At 31.6% G+C, this 27146-nt stretch overlaps 2 protein-coding genes across 2 annotated transcripts; both read right to left on the bottom strand.

Moving 5' to 3' along the window:
• Positions 1-251: 251 nt before the first annotated feature.
• LOC123669558 (retinaldehyde-binding protein 1) lies at positions 252-27146 on the bottom strand. Its single transcript, XM_045603159.1, has 5 exons — positions 26915-27146; positions 20526-20682; positions 15396-15538; positions 2490-2651; positions 252-1567 (listed from the first exon to the last, which is right to left on the bottom strand). Exons 1-5 carry the CDS (start codon positions 27140-27142, stop codon positions 1382-1384), a joined length of 876 nt encoding a protein of 291 aa, XP_045459115.1. The 5' UTR covers positions 27143-27146; the 3' UTR covers positions 252-1381.
• Positions 7133-8104, bottom strand: LOC123669559 (putative nuclease HARBI1). Its single transcript, XM_045603160.1, has 3 exons — positions 7928-8104; positions 7554-7847; positions 7133-7262 (listed from the first exon to the last, which is right to left on the bottom strand). Exons 1-3 carry the CDS (start codon positions 8058-8060, stop codon positions 7153-7155), a joined length of 537 nt encoding a protein of 178 aa, XP_045459116.1. The 5' UTR covers positions 8061-8104; the 3' UTR covers positions 7133-7152.

Raw genomic sequence — 27146 nt, 5'->3', positions numbered from 1 at the left:
GGCAACAGTTAGTGTATTATAAAACAAAGTTCCCAAAAGCGTATGTGACCGATTCCCTCAAAATCTACTTAGCGGATTTTCATGCGGTTTCACAAATGGAGAGAGGGCTTCAAGAGGAAGGTTTACGGAACGGCAAAGCCGATTTTGATGAAAGTTTCACTGGAAGTTTGCCGGGAAAACTTTGTGACAAACTGATTTCAACGCGGGCGAAGCCGCGGGCACAGCTAGTACAGAATAAAAGAAGTGAGGCATACTTGTAACAAAGATCATTATGTATGGGTCAAATAAAATATATATTAATGCAGTCATATAGCAGTTATATATTTCAAATAACATTCAAAACATACAATATTTTAATTTAAGAATTTATAACAACATTAAAGAATGCTACTTTTATTTTACATTTCGAAAGAGAAGATTAAACAATTTTTAATGGACTTTTGTCGTGCATTTTTACCATTATTTACATAAAAATATGGCTTATAGAAATATTATGAAAAACATCTTAAACAGTAACGTTTTACATTCACAGCCATTTTATTATAAAACCGTAACATTCTTAAAGTACAAAAAATCATCGTTTAGTACAAAAATGTCATGAAATCCGCTCAAATATAAATTTATAAACAATCAAACAGCATACGAACACTTATTATTAATCGCTAAAATAATCAACTACTATAAGCCAATATTTACGTTTAAGGCACACATTTTATTATCATAGGAATATCTTAGAAATCAAATGACTTTCTAAAAACAATTTGAGCAAAATTTTTCATATTTAATTCAGCAAAGTTTAAATAACAACGGTGTATTATTAAACTATCAGCTTATATGACATTGTTTATATAAGCATTCACACGATAGACCTTTGTTTATGATAAGAATACATATAATGCGACAGCATCATTTTATTACCACGTTGTAATCGCATAATTCATTAATCATTAAACATCTATAAAATTGTATAAATAAAATTTAAATGATAATAATTTGTACACGAATGTTTATTTTAAAGTATATACTATTTATATTTATTCAAATCATTTCTTAATCGTTCTAATTTTAAACTAATTTATATTAAAAACATCTACTTAACAATATACGCAAAATTCGCATTGAAACGTCTTCGTTTAACAATAAGGCACGTCATCTATGAATGATTACTGTTATAAATAAAAAATATATCATATATTGCGTAGAAAAAAATAAAAAACATCTCGTCATAATCTATAAAATGTGTCATGATTTATGTAACTGAACATGAAAAACTACAATACCTCAATTGTCTACAAATCCTCTAATTATGGCAAATTCCTAGCTTAAACTAAAAACCAAACGATACGATTAGTAATCCAAGAATGATTTTGTTTAACTAAAATTACGTGTTCTTAACGAAACCGTATGAATTCCAGTTGTTAATGTGTGGAAGGACGTCGTTGATGACGGGATACCAGTCAGCGCCGGAGTAATCGATGGCTCCCAGTTCGCCGCCGTAGTCGGCAGGTAAGTGTGTTGGCGCTATATGCTTGTGAAGAGACGCCATTTTCGAGCCATGGAAGTAGATCTAAAAATGAGAATTTTGATATTTAATCAAAGTTATATCCTAATAATTGTAAATTTAACAAAACGAATTAATATAAAAAATATTAGCGACACATTCGTCAATCAACTTACTACTACTGACTGAGGTAGGTCACAGCAAGGAATATCCTGCTCAAAATATGGAGCAGCCAGACTGAGGTAGTACCTCGACTTTATAGAAGATCACAGCTAAATTACAATACAATACAATACAAATACTCTTTATTGTACACTATCAGAGAAAAATTTTACACCGTAAAAGAAAATATAGACATGTACAAAAGGCGGTCTTATCGCTAAAAGAGCGATCTCTTCCAGACAACCTCTAGCATGAAAAGGACATGACTAAAGAATTAGACGGCATGGAGGTGTACATACATAATATATACATATAATACGTGAATATACATACATACACATACACATATATATACATATACATACATACATACATATATACATATATACATATACACATATACACATACACACATACATACACATATACATACACACATATATATATATCAAATATATATAAACATAATATATATACATAATTATATATATATAATATAAAATATATAATTATACTGTTTTCAAGCAGTCTTGTGTTACTGTTGGTAAGGTGACCAGAGCTCCTGGGGGGACTGGGGGTAAGGTGGGCAACGCGCTTGCAATGCTTCTGGTGTTGCAGGCGTCTATAAGCTACGGTAATCGCTTACCGTCAGGTGTACGCTTGTTTTTGCCTTTGTTAGTTGCATAAAAAAACAACTCAAGAAATCTAATATAATTTTACGCTATTATTTACCTAATTTTATATTTTATAATCTTTAAAATTAGTAATTATGACTAAAGGTGTTCCATGTAATATCCACGTGTGAAAAGTAAATATTATAACTTACCCTGTTTTTTAGTTTCTCTCTGATGAAAGGTTTGAACATCTTCCAAACGACGTTGAAGATCATGGGTTCCTTCACAAAATGCACTTCTTTTAATCTAAGAGGCATAGCATCTTGTATAAAAGTCAGCAGACGCTTCGAAAACGCCGGTGTTAGACCCATAGTCTGTGAAAAAATAAATTAATAATTAGCGACAGTAAAAAGTTAACTGAAATTAAATAATATATATCTCTATTATTATCCTTTATTTAATATGTGCGTTTCTGTTGCTACTACATAATGTTCTTTGGCCAATGGTCTCTGTAAGATCTCGCTTTATTAACCGACTTCCAAAAAAGGAGCTTCTCCATTCAAATGTATTTTTTGATGTATGTTACCTCAAAAATTTTGACTAGCTGAACCAATTTTGATAAAAAAAATTATTTGAAAAGTAGTGCATGTCATGTGGTCACAATTTGATTTAATTGCGATCTAACTAGTACTTTTTGAGATATATCTAATCATGCGCTTTTATTTACTTGTTAAAATTTTTGTCTACCTACGTTGTATTACTTGTCTATGTAGTTAAAAATGTTTTTTTTTTCGTTTGCTAGCAAACACAATTTTATTATTAGTGATAAGATTGCCTTTAGACACGTTTTTCTGCAGTTTTACTGTATATGTTTTACAATAAAGAATATATTATTATCTACTTCTGTATTAAGATCGATTTAACAATCAGTACCTCTACCATGAGTTTTTGTTACAAGCGCACATGACATAACTACAGTAGTAAACGTAGAAACGCAACAGGAATAGTTATCTATACCATACCTATTATGAGTATTTCTAAATTTCACTATAGAGTCTATCGAACACTCGATAAGACTTATAGTTTTAAATCCGTTATATTGGTATTAGTTACTAATATCTTTATCTCTTTCTTCCGTATAGAAAAAAGAAAGAGTAAACATGATGACTTTCGAATGAAGTGAGGTCTAAACGAAGTTTAAAATAATCCGACAAAAATGCAAAGCAGCATATTACAGTGTATTCATGCGAGCTCAAGAACTTCTAAATTTTTTCAATTTATTCCGTCAGTTTAAATGTCTAACTTAAGTTGTTGTCAAACACTTGTGAAACAATCATATTGTTTAATTGTTATACAATAATTCTAAAACAACAAAATATAAAAAATGAGAACTAATGCTTCCCAGTTCGAACTTATGGTGGATTATATGAAAAAGTAAGTGTTTATTTAAGTGTTATGGTTATTTATCTCTTTCTTTATTAACGTAAATCGTGATCATAATTTTATAAATAAATTGTATAATTTGTATTATATTATTATATTATTTCGTAAATTGAATATAGAAAATAATATTATTATATCGTAAATTGTGTTTTAGGAACGGGGCTATGTTCTACCAAATATAATGCAATTAAATAGTATATAAACCTAATAATTATAAACTTCTCGCACGATTTTTTCAAGTGAGTGACGCAACTATAATAGTAACGTTAAACAGGGTGACATCTGTCAAATATGTTACTCATGGTAGCGAATTGTATGAAAATATCGGCGCTCTAGAATGACATTTACGAGTGTAGTTAACTTAACTGTCCTGAGAAAACTTATGGTACCAAATATAGTAATGATAGTATCCGGTAGAGGCGCTGCTCAACTTGCCATACAAATTTTCTACTACACTCGCTAACGTGTATCGTCTCTGGAAACTCATGGTAGACGTACAGTACGTCTACCATGAGTTTTTGTTACAAACGCACATGACATAACTACAGTAGTAAACGTAGAAACGCAACAGGAATAGTTATCTATACCATACCTATTATGAGTATTTCGAAATTTCACTATAGAGTCTATCGAGCACTCGATAAGACTTATAGTTTTAAATCCGTTATATTGGTATTAGTTACTAATATCTTTATCTCTTTCTTCCGTATAGAAAAAAGAAAGAGTAAACATGATGACTTTCGAATGAAGTGAGGTCTAAATGAAGTTTAAAATAATCCGACAAAAATGCAAAGCAGTATATTACAGTGTATTCATGCGAGCTCAAGAACTTTTAAATTTATTCAAGTTATTTCGTCAGTTTAAAATTTAAATGTCTAACAGTCTAACTTTAGTTGTTGTCAAAAATTTGTGAAGATTAATTCTAAAACAACACAAAATTTAAAAAAATGAGAACTAGTGCTTCCCAGTTCGAACTTATGGTGGATTATATGGAAAAGTAAGTGTTATGGTTATTTATCTCTTTCTTTATTCACGTAAATCGTGATCATAATTTTATTCACGTAAATCGTGTTTTAGGAACGGGGACCTTAGCAAACCCACAGATGGTCCACAAGGCCGCATAAGAAATATACAACAGTGGACCGATCTGACTTTAACTCTAAATGCTGATGGTACGGGTGATAAAAAAACAGCCGAGAAGTGGAGAAAGGTATGTTAAGCACTACTTGCCCTTTTTTTCTATCATACTTACTTCTAGAGATTAGAAGATTGTGTGATTTTATGTTTTAAAAGCAAATGCCTTCCTTTTTGATAAATGACTAATTTGATAAAATTATAACATAGTCAATAATAACTACTGAAACACAGCAACTATTACACCACTCTTAACTATGCTTGTGCCGCTATAATGCTTTATTTTAAATTCTCTGTATTCGCATTATCTTGCCTTAACATTATTTGTATTGCATGTTGCTAAGGTATGGAGTGACCTCAAAAATAATACCAAAAGAAAGGCAGCTAGATTCCATAGAGCTGCCATAGGAACTGGTGGTGGACCAGCAGCAAAAATTAAATTAAATGATTTAGAACTCCGCATTCTAAATATTATTGGGTCGCAAGCAGCTATGGGGATGGTAGAGGTGATGGAAATTGGCTTACATCAGGTTAATTTCATTTTTTTTTCTTTTATTTCTTTACTTTCATTAAACACTATGTTTGTTTTTGCATCTAAGCATGAATTTATATTATTTATTATTATTAATCAGGTGAACAGTATGACTGTGTAACTTATATCCTGTAACAAGCATGTTGACTTATTTGTTCTTGCTCGTAGTCCTACGGAAATAATACAGAAATTGTACTGCTATAGGTTTTTGATCTTAATGCTAAAAAATACCTAATACCATTATTTATTTCTTTATTTTATACTTTATTGCACAATACAAAAGCATTCTCGACTACCATTATTTATTACTAAAACAGTTCTCACATCTACAGGATAACCCTTTAAACGAGTTACCACCAGAACCTCAATTAAATGCTGTCGAGCAAGAGGCCAGTGATGAATTTTGTAAGTTATTTCATTAAACAGAAAAAAATATTGCATAGTAAAGTATACTTTTTATCAAATTTTGTATTACTACTACAACTGAATTAATATTTTAAACAATGATATAGTATATAATTAATATATATTTAATACTTATTGCAGCAACCTATTGTAGTCAGCCAGGCACAAGTTCAGCCACAGTACCAAGGTTAGAGCTGGCAGCTGTGGAGCCACAATCACCAGCTCAGCCTGTCAGTGTACGTCCTAATTCAACTGCCCTGCCTAACACCCCGCCGTTGCCACCGCCGCCACCATCGCCACCATCTACTGTACAAGCCTCTCCAAGACGACGACCATATGCAACACGCAGACGCATATTAGGTGGTTCCCCAAGAACATCTCGTCCTGCTACTCAGTCAGAATTAGCGAGAACGCAGTTCTCCAGATCAGACGCTGAGTGGCGTGCGTTTCACAGGGAAAAGGAGAGACATGTACATGAAATTGAGAAAGAGAGGCTCCGATTGAGAGAAATTGAGTTGCAACAACAAGCAAGATGGCAGGAGTTGTTTGGTCAATTTCTCTCAATCGTAACTGAGGTAGCAAATAAATATATAAATAAATAAATGTTTAAACTATGTAAAATCTATGTAATAATATATATTTGAGTTTATATACGTAATATGTATATGTATGTATATGTATGTATATTTATGTGTATGTTTATATGTATATATACGTATGTACACCTCCATGCCATCTAATTCTCTTTTCATGCTAGAGGTTGTCTGGAAGAGATCACTCTTTTAGGGATAAGACCGCCTTTTGTACACATTTATATTTTTCTTTCAATGTAAAAAATTTTCTCTGTTAGTGTACAATAAAGAGTATTTGTATTGTAATTATGAAGAGTAATAAATTGTTAGTTTCTTTTAAAACTTTTAAAATTTATTGTAATATTGAATAAAGCGGGAGGACAGTAGGAAGGTAATGTCTATCGAGACATTAGAAATTTAAGTTAATATGTTGATTATTTTGATTTAAGTTAAGGTTGCACATAACACTGGGTATATTACCTAAGTTTGTCGTGTACCCAATGTTAAGATTAAATTTTTATTTTATTTTATTTAATTTTTTATTTTATTGTTTGATTTTTGCTGCCTTAACTTTTTTTATTATTGTCTAGTTTTTTTTTTTTATATTTTTTTTTTTGTTTTTACGTTAAGTGTGTATATCACCTTATGACGAAATAAATGTTTATATTACATTTCAACGCATTTTAACTTCTGATTCTGACATATTTTAAAAAATTGTGTTATGTTTCTGTTTTGAAAGGGGAAATTGTTCAAACTAAAAGAATAAGAATTAATTATTCTATTCAGTATTTATTGATTTGAATGGCTCTCAGCAACTCTTCTAGCTAATTGACTTCTTAGTGTTCTTCCTAAGAGTAAATCTGTACTGGCTTCACTTTCTTGAGAAACATCTTGCCGCTCTGTAAGCAAACAGAATTAATAAGAATCAATAAATAATTGGCTATGTAAGAACATTCGAAATATTGTATTAACAATGCCAGTGTTCATATTAGAAACTAGGCTCACTAACTAGAAACAAGAAGTTAGTGTGGTGAACATGTTTTCAATAAAGCGAAATAATTTTAAAACTAATTGGGACACATTTTGATTACTATACAATTTTTCAGATGAAAAAGCCTCTATCATTAATTACCAATATTAATTTAAAATTATAATTACAACAAAGAGACAAGGTAAAAAAATAAACTAACCTGTTGGAACCTGTACATCAGTGAAAATGTGAGCTGGGTCTGGAACATGATACTGGAGTGCAATATTATGCAATACACAACATGCAATAATAATTTTTGCACATTTTTCTGGCTTATAATGCAATACTCTGTCCTTGTTTAAACATCTCCAACGATTCTTCAACCTTCCAAACGTGTTTTCGATAACTACTCTGGCACAGGAATGTTTTTTATTATATATCTCTTCAATTGAGTCCTGTGCTGCATCTGTATATGGTGTCATCATCCAAGGTCTTTGAGGATACCCAGAATCACCTATCACCAATATAATTTATGAATAATAAACTACTAAACCAGTAGTTGAGTACTATTAGGAATAATTAAAGAATACATACCCAATAGCCACACAGATTCATTACTCCGGTATAAATATTTCATATAATCATTTATATTGCTATTTTCCCAGATGAAGGCATCATGGGTAGCACCACCGAACTTTGCATTGATAGCAAGTATTTTACAGTTCATATCGCAAACCTAAAATTTTATATTATCAAAAGAAACAAACAAATATATTGAGTGATTGATCTCATTATTGCATTTCAAATTAAAAAGTAAAATCCAAAATAATAACTATGCTTTCTGTGAGCTAAGTACTTACTATCTGTACATTCAAAGAGTGATAATGTTTCCTGCAATAATATAGATGCTCAATTTCAGCTTTGGGCTTAACAATTTTGAAGTGACTTCCATCAATACAACCTATTACTCCAGGAATCTGATATTTATTGTAAAAACTGAAAAAAAATCTTCATTTAGCAACTAATGAAACATTTGAAATTTCACTAAAGTATGGAAAGTACCTTTGTTTTATAACATTCCTGTCTTGTTGGGTTACTGGAAACTTAATGTAACATTTTAAAATGCTTTGGTTATTTAATGCCTCAGTTACCTCTTTAATATATACACTCATGGCTTCTTGAGAAAAATGGTTTGCTTCTCCCACTACGCGTTGATAATCTCCATTGGCGTAAAACAGTAATGCACATAAGACCTGTGAAAAATTCGTTGTTTTATAGGGAGAAATACACGAACACTGTACAAGGCTAAGCATTCCGAAATACAAACTTACTTTAGATTCCAATGAAACCCGTTGGGTAGACTCCAAATCTGTATGTTGTCGCAACATTTCACACAAATCAACAAAGGCTTGCTTTGATAGGCGATACAGCTTGACGAACTTGGCTTCACTAATTGTTTCAAGTTGGTTTCCAACTAAGGAACGCATTTCACTTTGAAAGGCTTTTTGCTGCCGTCTTTCGTCTGCTAACGTGGCTGCTTCTAACATTTCCGTGGCAAAATATGTTCTACCAAACATAATGAAATTAAATAGTATGTAACTTAATAATTATATACTTCTTCTTCTTTTAAATTCTAGCTTCCTCTAGGATTTGCCAATGTCCGAGTAATTGAATTTGTTCTGTTATTTTGAAATTGACTCTGAGATTACAAATTTGACTGTGAGATTACAAAATTATGTCAGAGAAAGAGAATAATTTAAACTCTGTTGATCCACCTAAAACAAGACACAAACAACTCGCACGATTTTTTCAAGTGAGTGACGCAACTATAATAGTAACGTTAAACAGGGTGACATCTGTCAAATATGTTACTCATGGTAGCGAATTGTATGAAAATATCGGCGCTCTAGAATGACATTTACGAGTGTAGTTAACTTAACTGTCCTGAGAAAACTTATGGTACCAAATATAGTAATGATAGTATCCGGTAGAGGCGCTGCTCAACTTGCCATACAAATTTTCTACTACACTCGCTAACGTGTATCGTCTCTGGAAACTCATGGTAGACGTACAGATCTCTTTATAGGGATAAACAGTTTACTAGCCTCGTTTAATGACATAATTTAGTATGCATATCACAGAACTTCTTCCGAACGGAATAAAAGATTTCCTTACGATATTTTCCTTGCAAGAAAACGATTTGTAAAATATTTTGCAAATTAAAAATTTTGTAAATTAAAAATACGTTAAGGCTTTTTTCTGAGATTCGATAATAAAGCCTTGTGTGCTTGATTACGGTTGTTCTTACGGGACAACTTTGAAATTTTAGCGATGCCGCAAAATTCATTTCTTCCACTCAATTTCTGAACTGGTTGTGTTGCACGTACAAAAATATGCAGTTCGGAATACAAAAAGTAGTATCTCCCAAAATTTTAAAACCAGATTTGATCGATACGATACGATATGATACGATATATAAACTAAATGTGGTAAAAAAGTGAAATAAACTCTTAATCTTAATGTACTTTTAATTTAGTTCCTTATTTATTAAATATTACGAATATTCGGATTTATAACAATCGAAAATGGAATCGAATAAAATATTTTATTACTATCTCATTAAGAATACCTTAGATTAGGACGACTTATCTAAATGATATTTTTCGTCTTCATCGCTTGTTTATTAACGTTTAAACTACATAATTCCGATTCTCTGATTATGAATTTATGACTATATAAAACATAATATCTTCATATATGTAAGTCTCTATAATATTGAGATTAACTTTGATTTTATAGTTATTTTCTTTCAGATTTACTGACGATGATTTCATACCTTAAACTTTCTTAATAAGCGTAATGATATATAATTAATCTATATAATCAGACTAAGAACTCTTGAAACAAGAGCTTGCATGCAAATAAATATGCAAAGCCACAACTGAGTACTGATATCATACAAAAACATTGGAACTAAAATTCGTAAAACAGCTACTACTACATAGTAACTAAATAAGTCACGATAACTCAATATACCTATCAGCTGTAACAGATCTAAGACACACACATAAGTATGTATACAATTAAGATAAATTGACAAATGTAATACAAAACCTAATTGTGGTAGACTCTCAAAGGTCACAACAGATCAGATAAACAAACATAAAAGGGTTTTTTATTTACGCAAAACCATTTGCGTCGTCCGTTTGCGTTCGTCCTTCCTTTGTAAAGGAAGTGCCGTATCCTTACTTTTGACAATCAACGGAAGTTTAACTAAAACTATTGGTCTATTATCGTATGTAAACTATAAGTACACCAAAATACAATTAGCGATATACAAGTAAAAATATTTATAAATGTTAAATACATTTCTTTGAAGAGTAACTTTGGACTGTGGACTCATGTATCGTCGTTATCAGTAGATTCCATTGGTCTTTTATATATTCATGTATAACTCATACATATAGGTACATTAAATATTGCTAACCAACAATAAAGATTATCTATAATGAAAAGCATTTTACATACTTCTTATATTGTTGCATATTAACAATATTATGTGCTAAATATTGGAGTGCGTTTTGTTGTTGTTCTATTAAATACAAAAAGTAAACATCACTCTATCAAAGATTCGTTGATACTTCAACCTCAGTGTAGAGGTTTAACTTTATTAATACAATATATAGAAAATGTTTACTATAATTTTATTACTTTGCATATGTGCATAGGAATACCTGCGTACAGTATGCAACATTCGGTTTGCTATTCCATGTTTCTAATATTTTCAAAACATTTGGAAAATGTATCATTTATTAAATCTATTATTTAGTAATACGCGTTTTGATATTTCAAGTATTTTACAAAATATACCGTATTGGTTAATGAAACTTGATGAAGAACAAAGATTTTGTCATTTACATACGTAACTGTTGCATTCAAAGTTACATTCAGACGGTAAAATAAAAATAAAAAACTTAATAAGGCCAATTACAACACATTTCTCAATAGCCAACAAACGCTACAGACTTATCTGTTATAATTTTATACAAATAAATATAAAATATACAATCTTAATGTCTTCAAGTTATTGTAAACAAACTATTATTTGAGCACAAAACTTCCAGTAACCAATGAGTCTAATGACCGCGAGATAACTCCGACGTAGATGATAATACATACAGGGAATACAAAATCATTTCTCAGCCTCGAACGTGACGTCCCTTGAGCCAAAACCTTGCTTTATGGTTTTCCTCTCAATACTAGCGATAAATGATCTCATTTTACAGATATCCTCATTTCGGAGGACAGCATTCCATCAAAAGATCATGTTTTTTATATAAACGATTAGGGTGGCAAACAAGCATACGGCCCGCCTAATTGTAAATGGTTACCGTAGCTTATAGACGCCTGCAACACCAGAAGCATTTCAAGCATGTTACCGACACTACCTACCCATTACTCTCATCAAAAGCTCTGGTTACCTGACTCCAAACAGTAACACAACACTATTTGAGACGAGTATTATAAGACTGTGATCTTAAGTAAGGTTAAAGTAATTCCCCAGTCAGGCTGCTCCAGGTTTTAAGCAATATATTGTACCTATATGTATAAATGATTTTACAGATATCAGTTTTCGCTGGATATAACATTTCCAACAAGAGATCATGTTCATCTAGGAAGTGACTATTTTACTACTAGCGTCCGTTTATGCATTTTACATCAATAATATTCAAACAACAATAACAATTGAGACGTGATCTGCGTTTAAACTCATCGTACCTGTCTTAATAGTACTTACTTAATGTACTAAAACGTGAGGTCAATTGCGCTATGTAGGTTTAATTGATTGATTGTATTTGCGAAAAATTATTACTATTGAAGTTTTGAAAGATATTATAAGAACTTTAAAAAAAGTTTCATAGGTTAAAATTATATTTCTGGGTCTGAAATCATGATAAAACATTTGAAACGATTATTACATCGATTTATATTATTATTTAGAACTGCATTATATATTAAAACAGCCGCTAATGTCTACATTTTTAACATTGTTTGAAATTTTTCAAGTAGGTAATACATTCACAATACACTACAATCAAAGATTATTATAATTTGTAGATAGATCCCATCGTCATCGTTACAATCGTCATACCTAATTACAAAATACTTCTCTATTAAAGATAAGGAAAATTGATATAATTTTTATAAGAAGTATCGTATCAGTAAGTCAAGGTCAATTACACCTATATCAGATCCTGTTAGGGAATATTATACTACGTAACGCGAAATTATATAATTACATTTGGTTAACGAATATTTATCATAAATAAAATAGACGAAGCAATACGTATTTTGCAATCAATGAAGCAACTTGCATAAAATTGTTTATATTTAGCCTTATGAAATTAATATTTTTACAACTCGATGTAGTTAATTAAAACCGAAATAACACAGAAATACTGAATTTAAAATGAGTAAAGAGTAAGGTAAAGCCGCAATCATCTAGATTCTAGTAAGTAGACCAAGCGAAGAAGTCAAGGTACGTGCTCCACTAAAGAAACAAAATCTAATATACAGGTGTTTTGTAACTACGCAACACGACGATAAAGAAACAATGAAAAGCTGTAATTGTATTATCCGTATCTTTGTTTAATATTCGTACTTTGTAATTACTTTTGTCACTTTGCTCGTACCTTCCTACCAAAACTCTTTGTTGAGGACTCATGAATCATAGCATCCAAAGGACGTTGTTGTTGGAAAAAAATAAATGAGACAGAGATAGCCCGAAACATTGTCACTGCTCGTTGTTTTGAATATATTTATATATTTTGTAGCAAAACAAAGAATGCATACTTATTACGTGTGTCAGTCAAATATATAAACATTGCCGTAAAACGTTTAAATCTAACAAAGAAAAATATTAATAATATTAGTGTCTATACACATGAATATTTTGCAATCACGTCATGCACACGCGGAGTGAAAGTTATAAGACATCGTCTGAATTGATAACTAATATTTGCCGTTTAAGTACAACAATTCGTTAAAGTTTAAATATTTTGCGAACACGTGTACGTGACAAATACAAAATATATTTGCAATAATACATATAAAAATATATTTTTTAAAAGTACTCTAATTTCGTCACCGCTAATCATCTAAATACAAAATCCCATTACGAAAACGTTGACCTTGAAATTAATTCCTGAAAACAATGAACGATACTAGCGTGCCAAACCTTCAACGTAAAGGGAAACGAACTTAAATTTTTAGCCTACATAAGATAAATCGTTACTGCAAAAAGTATGTACATTCGGTTTTATAATAAACAAAACATTACTAACTGGGTTACAAAACAAAAGTATTTTAATATTTCTGCAGGTAATATTTATTGCGTTTGTTAAGTTTTTATGATAGTTTCATTTCATACTGAACGGTTCGCATTAACGATTTTTGTTTGTATAATTATATTTATTTATGTAAAAAATGTTATACATAATTGTGTTTGCAGGCAAACGAAGAAAAACCGACTTTAATAAACGACGGAGTTATCCGCGAACATACATTAAAAAAAAAAAAAAAAAAAATATATATATATATATATACAATACATATATATATATTTATAATACATATATATATATATATATATATATATATATACGGTCGATAAGTAATTTTCAGTAAATTTTTAATCTAGTGATTAATTCGTTAAGTAGCGAAGTATCCGTGTACTGCTTGTACGTATTGTTTACCATTATGTAAAGTAATATATAGACACTTCGATGGAGTGCAAACAATTGTACACTTTATTTGAGATGTAGTTTTATAAATTATGTAATCTGTGATGGTCTCTCTTGTTTGTTACCTTAGAATATCCATGTTTATCCGTAATATCTATTTCTATACTTATGCTTAATGTTGGAAAAATGGAAGTATTGTTTGATTGTGACAATTGGTTCATTTCAAAAAATATTATTGTTAGATAACGCTGTGTTATAAGCACACTAAATGCCAAAAAGCGTAGTAAAAAATCTTAGCTTACGTTGAGATGAGAGTCAGAGTCAGCATTATTTAGTACAAAAGTACAATATCAGTATTATTTTTAACTCTTAACTTGAGTAATATACATGATGAAGTTTGACTTTGAAGCAAATCTTCATTCATGTTCTCATTTTTAGAGTGCATTGACATTCGTAGAGTTGTATGAAAAAAAAATCAGGCTCAGCAATATACATAGTTATGTGGTAAATTAATTTCTAATCAGTTTGAATAGAAATTTATTTTTGTGCTGAATTGGTTTTTATTTTGAACGTTTATACTTTAGTAATCATATTCCAAAATGTAAGCGAAGCAAAAGGTATCATATTCTATTTATTAAGTGTTTTTATAGAAAAAAGTCGTAAATAATTAATAGATAAAAGAATATCTCGAGGAGCAAAATTTATATATACATTTACGACCAAAAATCATCGATTTTGACCCAGTGTTATTTTTTTTTTTAACACAATGTAGTAGAAAAAAATAATGTTAATTAATATTATAATATCATTATTTGGTTTTGGTTGGTTTGGTTACATGGTTGGTATATTAAATGGTCAAAAAAGGTACCTATACGAAATAATCTAAGTCCTAAGTACGCTTCAGCCTGTAATATCCCACAGATAGGCATATACAAGAAGGATCAGAGCTTAACCCACCACACTGTTCCAATGTGGGTTGACGGATACACTTATTCCTTACTATGAGTAACGATCACTATCAGGTGTACATGATAACAACCGGGACCGACAGCTTAACGTCCTCTCCCACCACAAAGACTAACAACCAGACCAGAAATAAATATTTGTATAAACACAAATATCAACTTCGAGCGGGAATCAAACCCCCTACTTTCGGTATTTAGGTGCCGCGGAAACGGCACACGCAGCATTACATCAGTTCCAAGAATTTTTAAATTACTCATGAGAAAGAGGAAGATTAATCAGTCGATATATTTCCCGTAGTACTGTAATGAACTTATGCTGAAAATATCATTCAATACAATTTACAGAATACATACCTGATTCCAGCCCATGTTATAGAAGTCCATGATGACGACAGTGCCTCGAACCTGGGACTCTGGCTCCAGCATAGCTGCTTCGTGGATCAAGTAGAATAGTTTGAACAATTGGTCGGCAGGAACCTTCTTGGGATCCCACGAACCTAAATAAAATTATAAGCGTATTAATACTTTACATTTTTATATTTTCCCTATTAGAAATCGCATATTTATTTTGTAAAATTATAATTATTAAAAATAACAATAAAACAACATAACAAAAATTGTTGTGTATCTTAATATCACTATGGTCTGTAAAAGATATTGTACTTGTGCCCTATCACACTGAACTACTGCTGACTTAGCAACGTTGTAAATTGGCATCAACCAAATAGTGTTTACCATACCAAAAATTTCTCCATATAAAGTCAATATATTTATTTCAACTCGTTAATTTGAGGAACAACCGTTCTAAAATGTTATAATTATAGCTTAGTCTTCCTCGGTAAATGGACTATCCAATACAAAAAGATTTTTTTTTTAATAAAGATATGTCCACGGGCTTATAATGCCCGTGCTTTTGTTATTCCAATTTTTATTTTTGTTAGTGATCGTTACTTGGTACACTACTGCAGTTTACATTAAGAAAATTAATTATTCTATCTGAGTGTCCCTAATGCAGACGTGAATCCACCGACCAAAATTATAATATTAGTATAGATTCAAATATTCATATTGAATAATCAAAATGCTACCTATATGATATAATTATGATGATAATTAATGTCAATCATTATAATCTTTTTCGCTGTTATAAATGCATCATCAGTATATGAAAGAAAGCTATTTACACAAAATAAATTTCTAAATGCACGCATAAATATTTGGCAACCAATATATATGTGAATCCTTTTTCATTACCTACATTATTAAAATCTAAAATACGCCATTATACGAAAATTGTGGATCTATATTGTATTCGAAACCTTTATTTTAATACGTTTTCTAATTTGAGGGGAGAGTAACCTGTATCGACGGGATGAACATTGAATGCTTGACAGTTACCAAACCCATGAAGATTTTGTATTGGAATTTCGTTTTTCTTTCATTCGAACAAAGACGACTTTGTTTTATATATTAAGAGAAGATAAAATATCTGTAATTTATGAAAGTACTTAAAGAATAGAATAACACGGAACACGGTGCACTGAATTATAAACCTTGTTTTTTTTTTCTATTTTTACTGGTTATTTTTCGCAGTCGGGTTTTTGTTTTTTTAATAATGAAATTTTATTATAATATATTTTCATAAATATTTGATTTTAAATTAACTTAACCCTAAATAATATACTTGTGCATAAAACTTAAGTAGTGAACATATTTTTCAAGTCTTTATCATCATCATCATCATTTCAGCCTATTGCAGTCCACTACTGGACATAGGCCTCAACAAGTTCGCGCTAAAAATGGCGTGAACTCATGTGTTTTGCCCAAGTCACCACGCTGGGCAGGCGGGTTGTGGGCTGGCTTTGTCGCACTAAAAACGCTGCTGCCCGTCTTCGGTCTGTGTATTTCAAAGCCAGAAGTTAGATGGTTATCCCGCCATCGGTCGGGTTTTTAAGTTCCAAGGTGGTAGTGGAACTGTGTTATCCCTTAGTCGCCTCTTACGACACCCACGGGAAGAGAGGGAGTGGCTATATTCTTACTGCCGTAACCACACAGCAGTCTTTATATGTTATAGGTAGCTATTATTGTAAGTTCATTAATAGCCTTCTTCTTGACATTATCAATGGGATAAAACCTGTTTAATAGTTTTAAAATAAAAAAAAATTAAATATGCAATATTACTTTACACATCTTAAAATATTTTATTTCCCATTCATAGGGTCATTGCGCCTGTTCGCGTCCACCGCCCAATTCGCGTCCATTTTATGGATCTCACTTTGAAAAGTCTCGAAATTAAGTATACTAAGACGCCAATAAGTCGAAAAATAATTACCGGCTAATACCTCAATGTATAAGAGGCACGTACGCATAAACAAAAGTTCCGTGCATCCAAGCAATCCTGGATAAAAAAAAATAGTTAGTGAGGGCTGTTCAACAAGAGAGCGCGAAGGCACGGAATAATAAGAAGAAAATAGTGGGCAGCGGTTCGTTTGAAGGTAAGTCTTTTATTGTTTTATGTCTATTTTGGATACATAGCTGTTTCTAGGCGTTGGTTATGATAAAAGGAATTATAATAATTATGAATTTGCTCATTTTTTTTATAGTTAATAGTAAAATAAGGTGGACGCGAACTGCTACACCGAATTTATAAAACTTCCACTTTGCGTCCGCAGTGGACGCAAACTATACCTAAAGGGATTAATAAGAAAACTAAATCGCGTCCATTTTTTAAATTAATTCTATAAGTTTAGTACATAAAACTAAAAGTTTAATACCTATTCTACTTTGAATGAAATAAGTAATTTCTTTCTTATTTTTTTCTATTTAAGATGAGTTCTTTGCAGATAAGAAAGAAGAAGGAAAAAAGAACATACACAAAGGAAGATTTGCATGAGATCCAAGAGAAGAAGAAATCGGTAAGACAAGCACCTATGCAAAAAATATGCTATTTCGATATTGGACAAAATCAGTGGGTGCAGACCAAGAGGGTTCAAAACTTATCTACACAAATAAATAAAATTGGAGTGTCTGTTTGTAATATTAAAGTAACACCTTTTTACTAAATGTATATTGATTTATACACGGTACATATACCAAAATAAGCAATCTCTTTACTGTATGATGCCCTAATAAGAAGTCAGCTTGAGTATAATGCGGTAGTATGGTCTCCACATGAAGTCAAATACAGTCTCATACTGGAATATGTTCAAAATAAATTCACCAGGTTTCTTTACCATAGGCTTTATGGCGTGTATCCCTTGATGTATCCAACATTGTTTGTATTGGGCATGGTTGGATACAACAAGTTGGAGACTAAGAGAGAGCTGGTTCTGGCAACTTATATTTTAAATTATTCCTGGTTGTTGTCAATAATCCAGGGGTACTGCAGTGGATAGGTTTGAGCGTACCCAATAGGTATCATCTACAACGAAGACAGCGACCGAGCTTATTTGCAGTACCCCACGGCAGAACCGAGCTAGTGCGCAACGGCCCCCTTGCTCGTTCAGTCAGAACGCTAAACTTGGTGGCTGAAACACTAGACCTTTTTTCTTGTTCGTGGAATGAATTCGCAAAAGTTACTTTGTATACAATATGTTATGAGAAATGAATTTAATATTTTTATATTTATTATTGTTTTGTTTTTAGTATTATGTTCAAGTCAGCCAATTCCTTTTTAATTATAGTTTACATTTTTTTCCTTTCGCTTTTTGTCTCCTTTACTATGTCTAATGAATTGGGTTATACCTGTAATATTAGATGTAAGAAAATAAATAAATAAAAACATTTTTTAGAATTTTTGTCTGTCTGTCTGTTTGCTCCGGCTAATCACTGAAACGACTGGACTGATTTTGACGTTACCATCTAGATAGCTAATGAAATAAGGAGTAAATTAGGCTACTTTTATTTTAGAAATTTATTTATTTTGTAATTCTACGAACAGAACAATATTTTTTTTATTATAATTGTAATTATAATTCCACGCGGATGAAGTCGCGAGCACAGCTAGTATCAAATAAAACCAAGTAACGAAGAAGAAAACAGCGGTATTATTAATATTTAATGCGAATGGAGATATGTGTGCACCTCGTATTTGGTTTCCATAATTATTATTAATCAAGGCTGATCTTTGTGGTGCTGTGTGCTTACGGCATCAAAGAATATAAACACCCCCTCTCTTCCCGTGGGTGTGGTAAGAGGCGATTAAGTTCCTCTACTACCTCGGAACTTAAAAAGCCGACCGATGGCGGGATATCCATCCAACTGCTGGCTTTGAAATACACAGGACGAAGACGGGCAGCAGCGTCTTCGGTACGACAATGCCAGGCCTGTGGTCACCAACCCGTCAGCCCAGCGTGGTGACTATGAGCAAAACACAGGAGTGAACTTGTCAAGGCCTATGTCCAGTAGTCGACTGCGAAAGGCTGCTGTGATTGTAATTGCAGGCTGATCTTTAGCTTGCTTACATTCCTTTAAAATTCACAGAACAGATAATTGTTGAATTTTAAAGGTGGAATTACTATTTACTGACTACATAGGTTGTACACAGGTTAATTTGTTTTTTAATTTTAAGTTCTATCAATGTTTAGAAGAATAAATAGGTGTATTATTTTCTTTATAGTGATTTATTAATGTTAATGTGTTGATTTTTAAATAACTATAATTCTTCAATAAATAAATTATTAAAATCCAATATCTCTTTAGATTATCATAAAAATATCACCTCTTTATTCCTTTTCTAAGCTGGTGGACGCGAAGTGGTCCAGCGGGTGGACGCAAATTGGATTTTATGGACGCAAACTGGGTAAATCGCCTAATTCTGACGTTTGTATTTAAATAAAATAATAACAAGATGTTTCGAACAAAACTGAAAATGAATCTTTAAATAGACTATATAATGAACACAGTAAATAAATTTTTCATAGAAATTAGTGCGGGGACATTTTTATTTTCTTCTTCAAACTTGCCAACTACACTAAGTGGACGCGAACAGGCGCAATGACCCTACTTTGTCATATTCATAATTGTTAGAAAATTATATTCACGTGTATTAAAATTGATGACTGAATGGATCATAAATATGAATATAAATATTTATCTGTGTAGGTACCTACTTGTACTTTATTATTAAAACTAACATACGCTTACTTACACTACGATTACTGTCGTCTGTTGCGATCTATGAAAATTGTAATTATAACAACAATCAACTGCGTTAAATCGTTAAATGCATAAATTATTTTTATGTCCTTGTCTTAGAAAAAATAAACTGATATCAAATTGACAGCTTGTAACTGTGGTTTGATTACTATGAATAGAAGCTTGATATTTTATAGCCTATAAAACTGTTTCGATTGAAATCAATATTAGATTTCAAAATTGGAAAAAATCAATTTAGTTTCATAAGAAGAAAAGTTGTACGGCTTCTTTCTAAGCTGGTGATTTTTGTTATCTTATTAAAAATATTAAATAAAGCTACTTCGTTACCTCCGACGTTGACAATAAGCACTCTTCTGCCCTTGTCGTCTCTACCCTTCATGACATTGACTACTTGATGCTCAAGGAAGGCTTCCTTCACGTGCTCTGGTAATAATCCGTCCAAAAGACTTGCGTTTTCACGCTTGAACTCCGCAACGCGCCTCATCTAAAATTTAAAACATAACTTAGGACATACTCGTAAATCCCGCAACAAATCTTATTCAACGTAGAAAAAAAAGAACTTATTCAAGAAGTAAACATAATTTTTTTGTTTTGTTGAAGTAGGTACCTATTCTGCCTTTTTTAGCAAATATAGAGTAGTAAGTATAACCTCTTTTTAACTACAGATGAAGCACTAAGTGCATAATAATTATAATGGATATTACAAAAATCTTAGACCATAAGATAATAATCGAAATAAATTTAATTCGTTCTGTCAGGCCTTCAGAATATTCCTTTTCTTTTTCGCGTGTCTACTTGATTGCTATATGATTGTTATCAAAATTGCACCACTTTTCGTCCTTAGTGTAATTTTAAAAATTGTTTCGTCGTATTCTTAAATTGCATAATATATATATTTAGGTTGGTTAATTTTTATTAGGTATAATTTATTTGTAAGGTATACAATGAAAAATTAACTAATTTGCATAGAATAGATAACAAAGCATTGTAGTAATGTAGTTCTTTCGCTTATGTTCTATTTCCGATCACTACAACGAGAATATTGACAATTGATAGGTATATAAGGCGATATACATAAATTTCAAGCGATGTTGTTATAAGATTGTTATCATAATAAAGGAACAGTTTACATCAGTGAGTGAAACATAATGCCGGCGATTTCCTTGTTGGGTACTTTTGATAATGTGGAAAAAAGAACAATGATAAAATTACTTGGTAGGCAGTAATTCATTCTATCGCGCACTAACCGGTAAAATAAGTGATCAAATTTTCTATCATTTCTGTAATCACTGTCTACTATTGCCTTTGAAATGTTCTATTATCAAATTCGTTACAGTAGAAACTGTTTTTTTAAGTTTCTATCTATACTAATAAATAGAGAGTTGTTTTTTTGTTACGTTATACTGCAAAGATTACTAAACCGATCCCAATAATACTGATACCATAAGATGCAGCGTATTTCAGAGAAGTTTTAAATATATAATGTGTTGGTGATTACTTATCATGTAAAAAAATATGAACGGACAGAAGTCGCTAGTGAGTCCTATTTCAATAAACTTAACTTAAACAAAATTCAAACAGTACATATTCTACTTAACTGGATTATTGTAAATGTTTTATTGTTTATGTTTTACTTTTTTTAGTAACTTAGTAATAATTGACGACGCGTTGGCACAACAGTTAAAGCACTAGTTTGTGGCTGTTGCGCTGGCGGTTACGGGATCGAACATCTGTATTGGCCATACAGATGTTTGCCGTGTTCTGAGTGTTTGTGCAGTCCTTGTGGGTCTTCTCACCGTGCCTCGGTGAGCACATAAAACCGTCGGTCCCAGTTGTTATCATGTACACCTGATAGCGATCATTAATCATAGTAGAGAATATATCCGCCAACCTGCAGCGTGGTGGATTAAGCTCTGATCCTTCTCTTACATGGGAAAAGAGACCTATGCCAGCAATGAGATGAGATGATGATGAGAGAGAGAGAGAGAGAATAATTGACCTCACGCCCTTAATTATTTATAAATACTTATCTTTGTTTTTGTGTCATAGTTTGTTGTAACGTTACAATATGCGAATGTAGATATAAAGATTTAAATCATTTAGTCTAAGTAATCATTGTTAAATATAACATTCAATATACTTTCAAATTAAAACAAAGTATAAGAGAGTAGTTCAATAATTAAAAAAGAAACCCATATCTATCTCTTACAATACACTATTGCATACGAATACAAAGTTGCCATGAGTATATGCAATTTAGTTTTATAATAACATTGCTGCCGTATTCAAGAGGCAAAGTTTGGTCTGAATGAATTAGTGTGTTGCTTAAGAGACAGGTTAACGTCTGATTGCGAATACCTAGCAACCAGCGAACACGTACCCGTGCCTTCACTAACCAGAGTGGATCTTGCTTAATCGTATTCCCGTTATAAATTGTATGCACTCTTCATTATAACGGACACATGATTCTAATACTAATAAATTATGTGATTTGACAGCAACGAACATAAATGCAATTAAAGATAAAGTATTTATTTTCACATGTTTAATAAATAAATAAAATAATGTTTTGTTAAACAATTCTTCACCATTATTAAATTTGATAATTATGTTTGCTAATTAACATTCCATAATTCTGTATTTAAACGTTTTTTTTGTTTTGTTTTTGACGTTACTGTTAATAGTTGCAGTTTAAAAAAACAAATTAATGTCAGTTCAATTTATATTCATGGAACGACTTTTCGACAATCAACATGACGTGAATTTCGTCGTCAATCTTCGTCGCAGAATACTGTGACGAAACTAAGCATTTGTTAAGTACCCAATATGAATAAACTCATTAAATACATTTAAATGGGTCGTTACAAATCTCGTCTAAATTTAGTTAGCACTGTGTTGTCGTGTGCATTTTGTATTGTTGTATTAAGTATATACTCAGTAATAAATATTTATATTAAATAAAAATTGATACCTAACACTACCCGTGTGTACATAATTTATATAAAGATGAATGCGTAGATATTTGCTATCCGATTCGAAGGAAATAATCTAACATAACAGACATTAGATAAATATTGTTGTTCGAAAATATATTTTCTTTGTTTTCAATTTCGAATGAATTCGTCCGGATACCGGATCTGAGTTATCAGGCAAACCTCGGTCAACTACTATCGGGAAAAGATAAACGATAGATAACATTTTAAGTGTACAAAGTGCACTAAACTAATCTTATTTGTTTGTCAAGATTCCTTAGTTGGTACTTATTTGTAACGTATTTATTGCTGATAACTGTCTATAGATGTTAGTCGTTCTTTAATTGCCGAGTATTTAAATTACTGTCTACGTACGAAACAGAAAACTAAAAAAAACTTATCAACTACCTACAAAATAAATATTTAATACGATGTATTTGTAATATATTCCAAATATAGCATACTATTTTTAAAGTCATTGTTTTTGTTCTGTCGAACTAAAGTGTATGAATGGTTGAACTAATGTAATATGGATACAGTAGGCCTTGGAGGTTGTTTTCTCCAACGATTAATGTTGCCGATAGTGGAGTATTTATTGCAAATCTTCCGTGTTTTTCAAAACAGTTCATTAAACATAACATTATTTTCGCAAAGGACTATGAGAGTACAAGGCTATAGTTGTTACATATTGCTATTTGTCATGAATAGCAAATAATAACACAATACTCTTTTAGTGTAAGTTAGAGGCTGTTGTTATACATTATACTTTAAAAAAATCTAAATGTTTATAATAAATTCTATGTCTACATTAACTTCTTAAGCATTATAAGAACTAGTTACTATACCTATAGTGTACCATTTAGGCTATATAATCGGTAGGAATAATACTCGTATTATATTGACTGAGGTAGAGCACAGCAGGAAATATCCTGCTCAAAATCTGAAGCATCCCAACTGGGGTAGTACCTCAACCTTAAAGAAGATCACTTAATAATTCTGTTATCAAGTAGTGCTGTGTTCCTGTCGTGGGTAAGGTGACCAGAGCTCCTGTGGAGGATTGGGGGTAGGGTTGGCAACGCGCTTGTGATACTTTTGATGTTGCAGTCATCTTTATGCCGTAGCATAAACCTAATAGGGCTCATTAAATGGTAAGCGATTACTGTAGGTAATCGCTTACCAGTAAATGAGCCGAGAGTATTGTTTACCCACCTAATGGTATAAAAAAAGCGTATTAGAATTTGAGGCTAATGTAAACGTGAAAAAAGGAGCAACAAAATAAAAGGGCAACTTGAAATAACTATTTGTGACAAACTTTGTAATTCGTTCACACATTTGTAAACGTGTGAACGAATTGTGTTTTACCATTTTATAAATATAAAAAACCGTTTTGATACAATATAGTTTGTTTCCTTATTTTCGATATATGTACTAGTATTTATATGCATTACTGTACTGTATAAGACAACAATAACAACGAACGTCAATAGTCGTTATTGATAGATTTACTACCTTCCATATGCAAGACAAGTAGTCAAGTCTTTCTTCACAAACTGCTACACATTTAGTAATATGCAGTGAACAGTTAAATTATTCATTCATCGATATGCAGTGAAAAATTAAATTAAAAAGTTATTCGTGAATGAGAACAGAGATAAAATCGACATGTTATTATTTATAACCGCTTATGTCAAATGAAGGCAATGCTGATAAACTTATCTCTTACTGATATACATTTCCCCTTTGACATTGCTCCATTAGCCTATCTTCGGTCGGCTGTTTCTATCCCGAGCTGAAGCCCAATCCTATTAATTTGACGCTTGTATCTGAATGCAATAATTGAGTTTTAAAAGTGTCTTTTTGAATTTACTTCACAATCACATTTCACAGTTTTTATCAAAGTACTGATTTCAAAACAAAGATTTCCAAGAAATATAAATTCAAACAGGCAAGCCACTACTTTATTCTCAATTATATACATTTTAACATCCAATGTCCTAAATTTCAGGATACAACGTACCTACTGAACATTTACGTACTTAGTAAAAACTCAAATCGTCCCAAGTTTCTCTCAAATCCAAAAAATATAGCTAGTTTTAAGTTCAGTTTGATTAAAGGACACCCTTGAAAAAAATTATACATATACTTCTTGGTCACTGCTGTGTTGTTGCGGCTTTGCCTGCGTACCGTGAAAGAATACTTAAAGACACCATCGAGAAATATAACAAACATTTAAAGGGATTTTGTCACCAGGTGCAGATATAATTATGTTTGCAGGCAAACGAAAAAAAAACGACTTCAATTATATCGACAAGTAATACAACGTAGGTAGACGAAAAAATAGTCAATTAAATACGCATTATCAAATATTACTTCAAAAGTTGTAATTAAATCTCGATGAAATTTAAATGTGACCACACGATGAATATCGGCTTTCGATTAAATTAAAAATCATTAAAATCGGTACACCCAGTAAAAAGTTATGCGGATTTTCGAGTTTCCCTCGATTTCTCTGGGATCCCATCATCAGATCCTAGTTTTCTTATCACGATACCACACCAAGGATATCTCCTTTCTAACAAAAAAATTTAATAAAATCGGCTTATAAACGACGAAGCTATACATAAAAATATATACGAACCTCGAACCTCGAACATACATAAATATATATATATACGGTCGAATTGAGTAGCCTCCTCCTTTTTTGAAGTCGGTTAAAAATTATGAAACTTTGGAATTAAGATAAGAATTTAATTGTAGAGCAGAACCCGTTACTAAATTTAATTGATAATCACTATGAAGAACTTAACAGCAAGAAATCTCAAACCAAGTAGAGTAATTTATCGTACCATAACAAATGTCAGTTGAGAAGATGTACTAGAAATACCTAAAATTGAAATTAAAACAGCTTTACACGAAATTTCTAATGGAAGGTCACCAGGAATATAATATCATCAGAAGATGATAGAGCGGTGATAAATTTGCAATCTCAGTTAAATTTGTTAATGACCCCCTAAGCTGTTTTAGTATAAATATGAGATATTAATATAACTAAGATTTCCGTCCAGAGAGAAATTAAAGTCCGGCTCAGTCAAGTCTCTCTCGTACCCTATAATACGCAAGAAAGTATGAAAGCTCTAACTTTCTACTCTAGATAGAAAAATAATAATTTGCATGTCATATTATATCGCATCCGATGTGTTTACTGTAATTAGTAATATTTCTGGCGTTTATAACAACAGTTATGGCAACTTTTTTATAAAAATTGTAGATAAAAACAGAGTTTAACATAATAGGTATTAAGTCTTTACAAGTTACATACATATTACGAGGTTTAACGTAACGTATTTGCAAACAAAATGACCTCTCATACCCGTCATAACCTACTTTACTATACTTCAAGAGACTTGCATTAATCGTTATAGCAACAAAAAAGACATACCTACGTAGTTCAAATATCTTGAAATTTTGCGTCTGCTCGGTCGTCTTATTACGTAGCTATGATATCTATACATTCTAATTTACTGTTATGTCATACTCAAAACATAAAAGATTACGATAGAGGTCTAGGACGGAGCAATCGGACTGGATCGTAAGGTTTGTAATTGAAGTGTTGCTTAAACTGCACCGTCATCAACTGTTCCTAAGTTACGTAAAGCGTCTTTAGTACCTAGTGACCACGTTTACTTACAAATTATTAATATAATACCAAGTTTATAAATTTATTATTTAAAAAATCTGACTTACTAAAGCCATTGCGCTTTCTGGGTACCACTTGCAAGGCCGCAAAAATATTGTGAGCAATTCATCGTCGTCTCCGAAGTATAAGTCTTTGTTTTCTTTGAGAATTTCCTTCAGTCTCTCTAAGGCTTCTCGGACTCTCTCTGGTGTCTCTCTAAGTTCCTTCTCAGCAATCGCCTTAGTCTCATCCGATAACTCCAGATTTCTTTCGATTCTAAACTCACTTGAAGTCATCTTG

Source organism: Melitaea cinxia, chromosome 3 (assembly GCF_905220565.1).
Source record: "Melitaea cinxia chromosome 3, ilMelCinx1.1, whole genome shotgun sequence".
Taxonomy (NCBI): Eukaryota; Metazoa; Arthropoda; class Insecta; order Lepidoptera; family Nymphalidae; genus Melitaea; species Melitaea cinxia.
Note: the sequence above shows the minus strand (reverse complement) of the source record. Positions and strands in the feature narration are given on the sequence as shown.

Coding starts and splice junctions, on each gene's coding strand:
- LOC123669559 (XM_045603160.1), bottom strand. CDS start 8,060: ATGAACTGTAAAATACTTGCTATCAATGCAAAGTTCGGTGGTGCTACC. Junction 7,848..7,927: donor TGAATCTGTGTGGCTATTGG/GTATGTATTCTT, acceptor TATTGGTGATAG/GTGATTCTGGGTATCCTCAA. Junction 7,263..7,553: donor TGATGTACAGGTTCCAACAG/GTTAGTTTATTT, acceptor GTTTGCTTACAG/AGCGGCAAGATGTTTCTCAA.
- LOC123669558 (XM_045603159.1), bottom strand. CDS start 27,142: ATGACTTCAAGTGAGTTTAGAATCGAAAGAAATCTGGAGTTATCGGAT. Junction 20,683..26,914: donor CAGAAAGCGCAATGGCTTTA/GTAAGTCAGATT, acceptor TTTAAATTTTAG/ATGAGGCGCGTTGCGGAGTT. Junction 2,652..15,395: donor ATAACATGGGCTGGAATCAG/GTATGTATTCTG, acceptor ATTTTTTCACAG/ACTATGGGTCTAACACCGGC.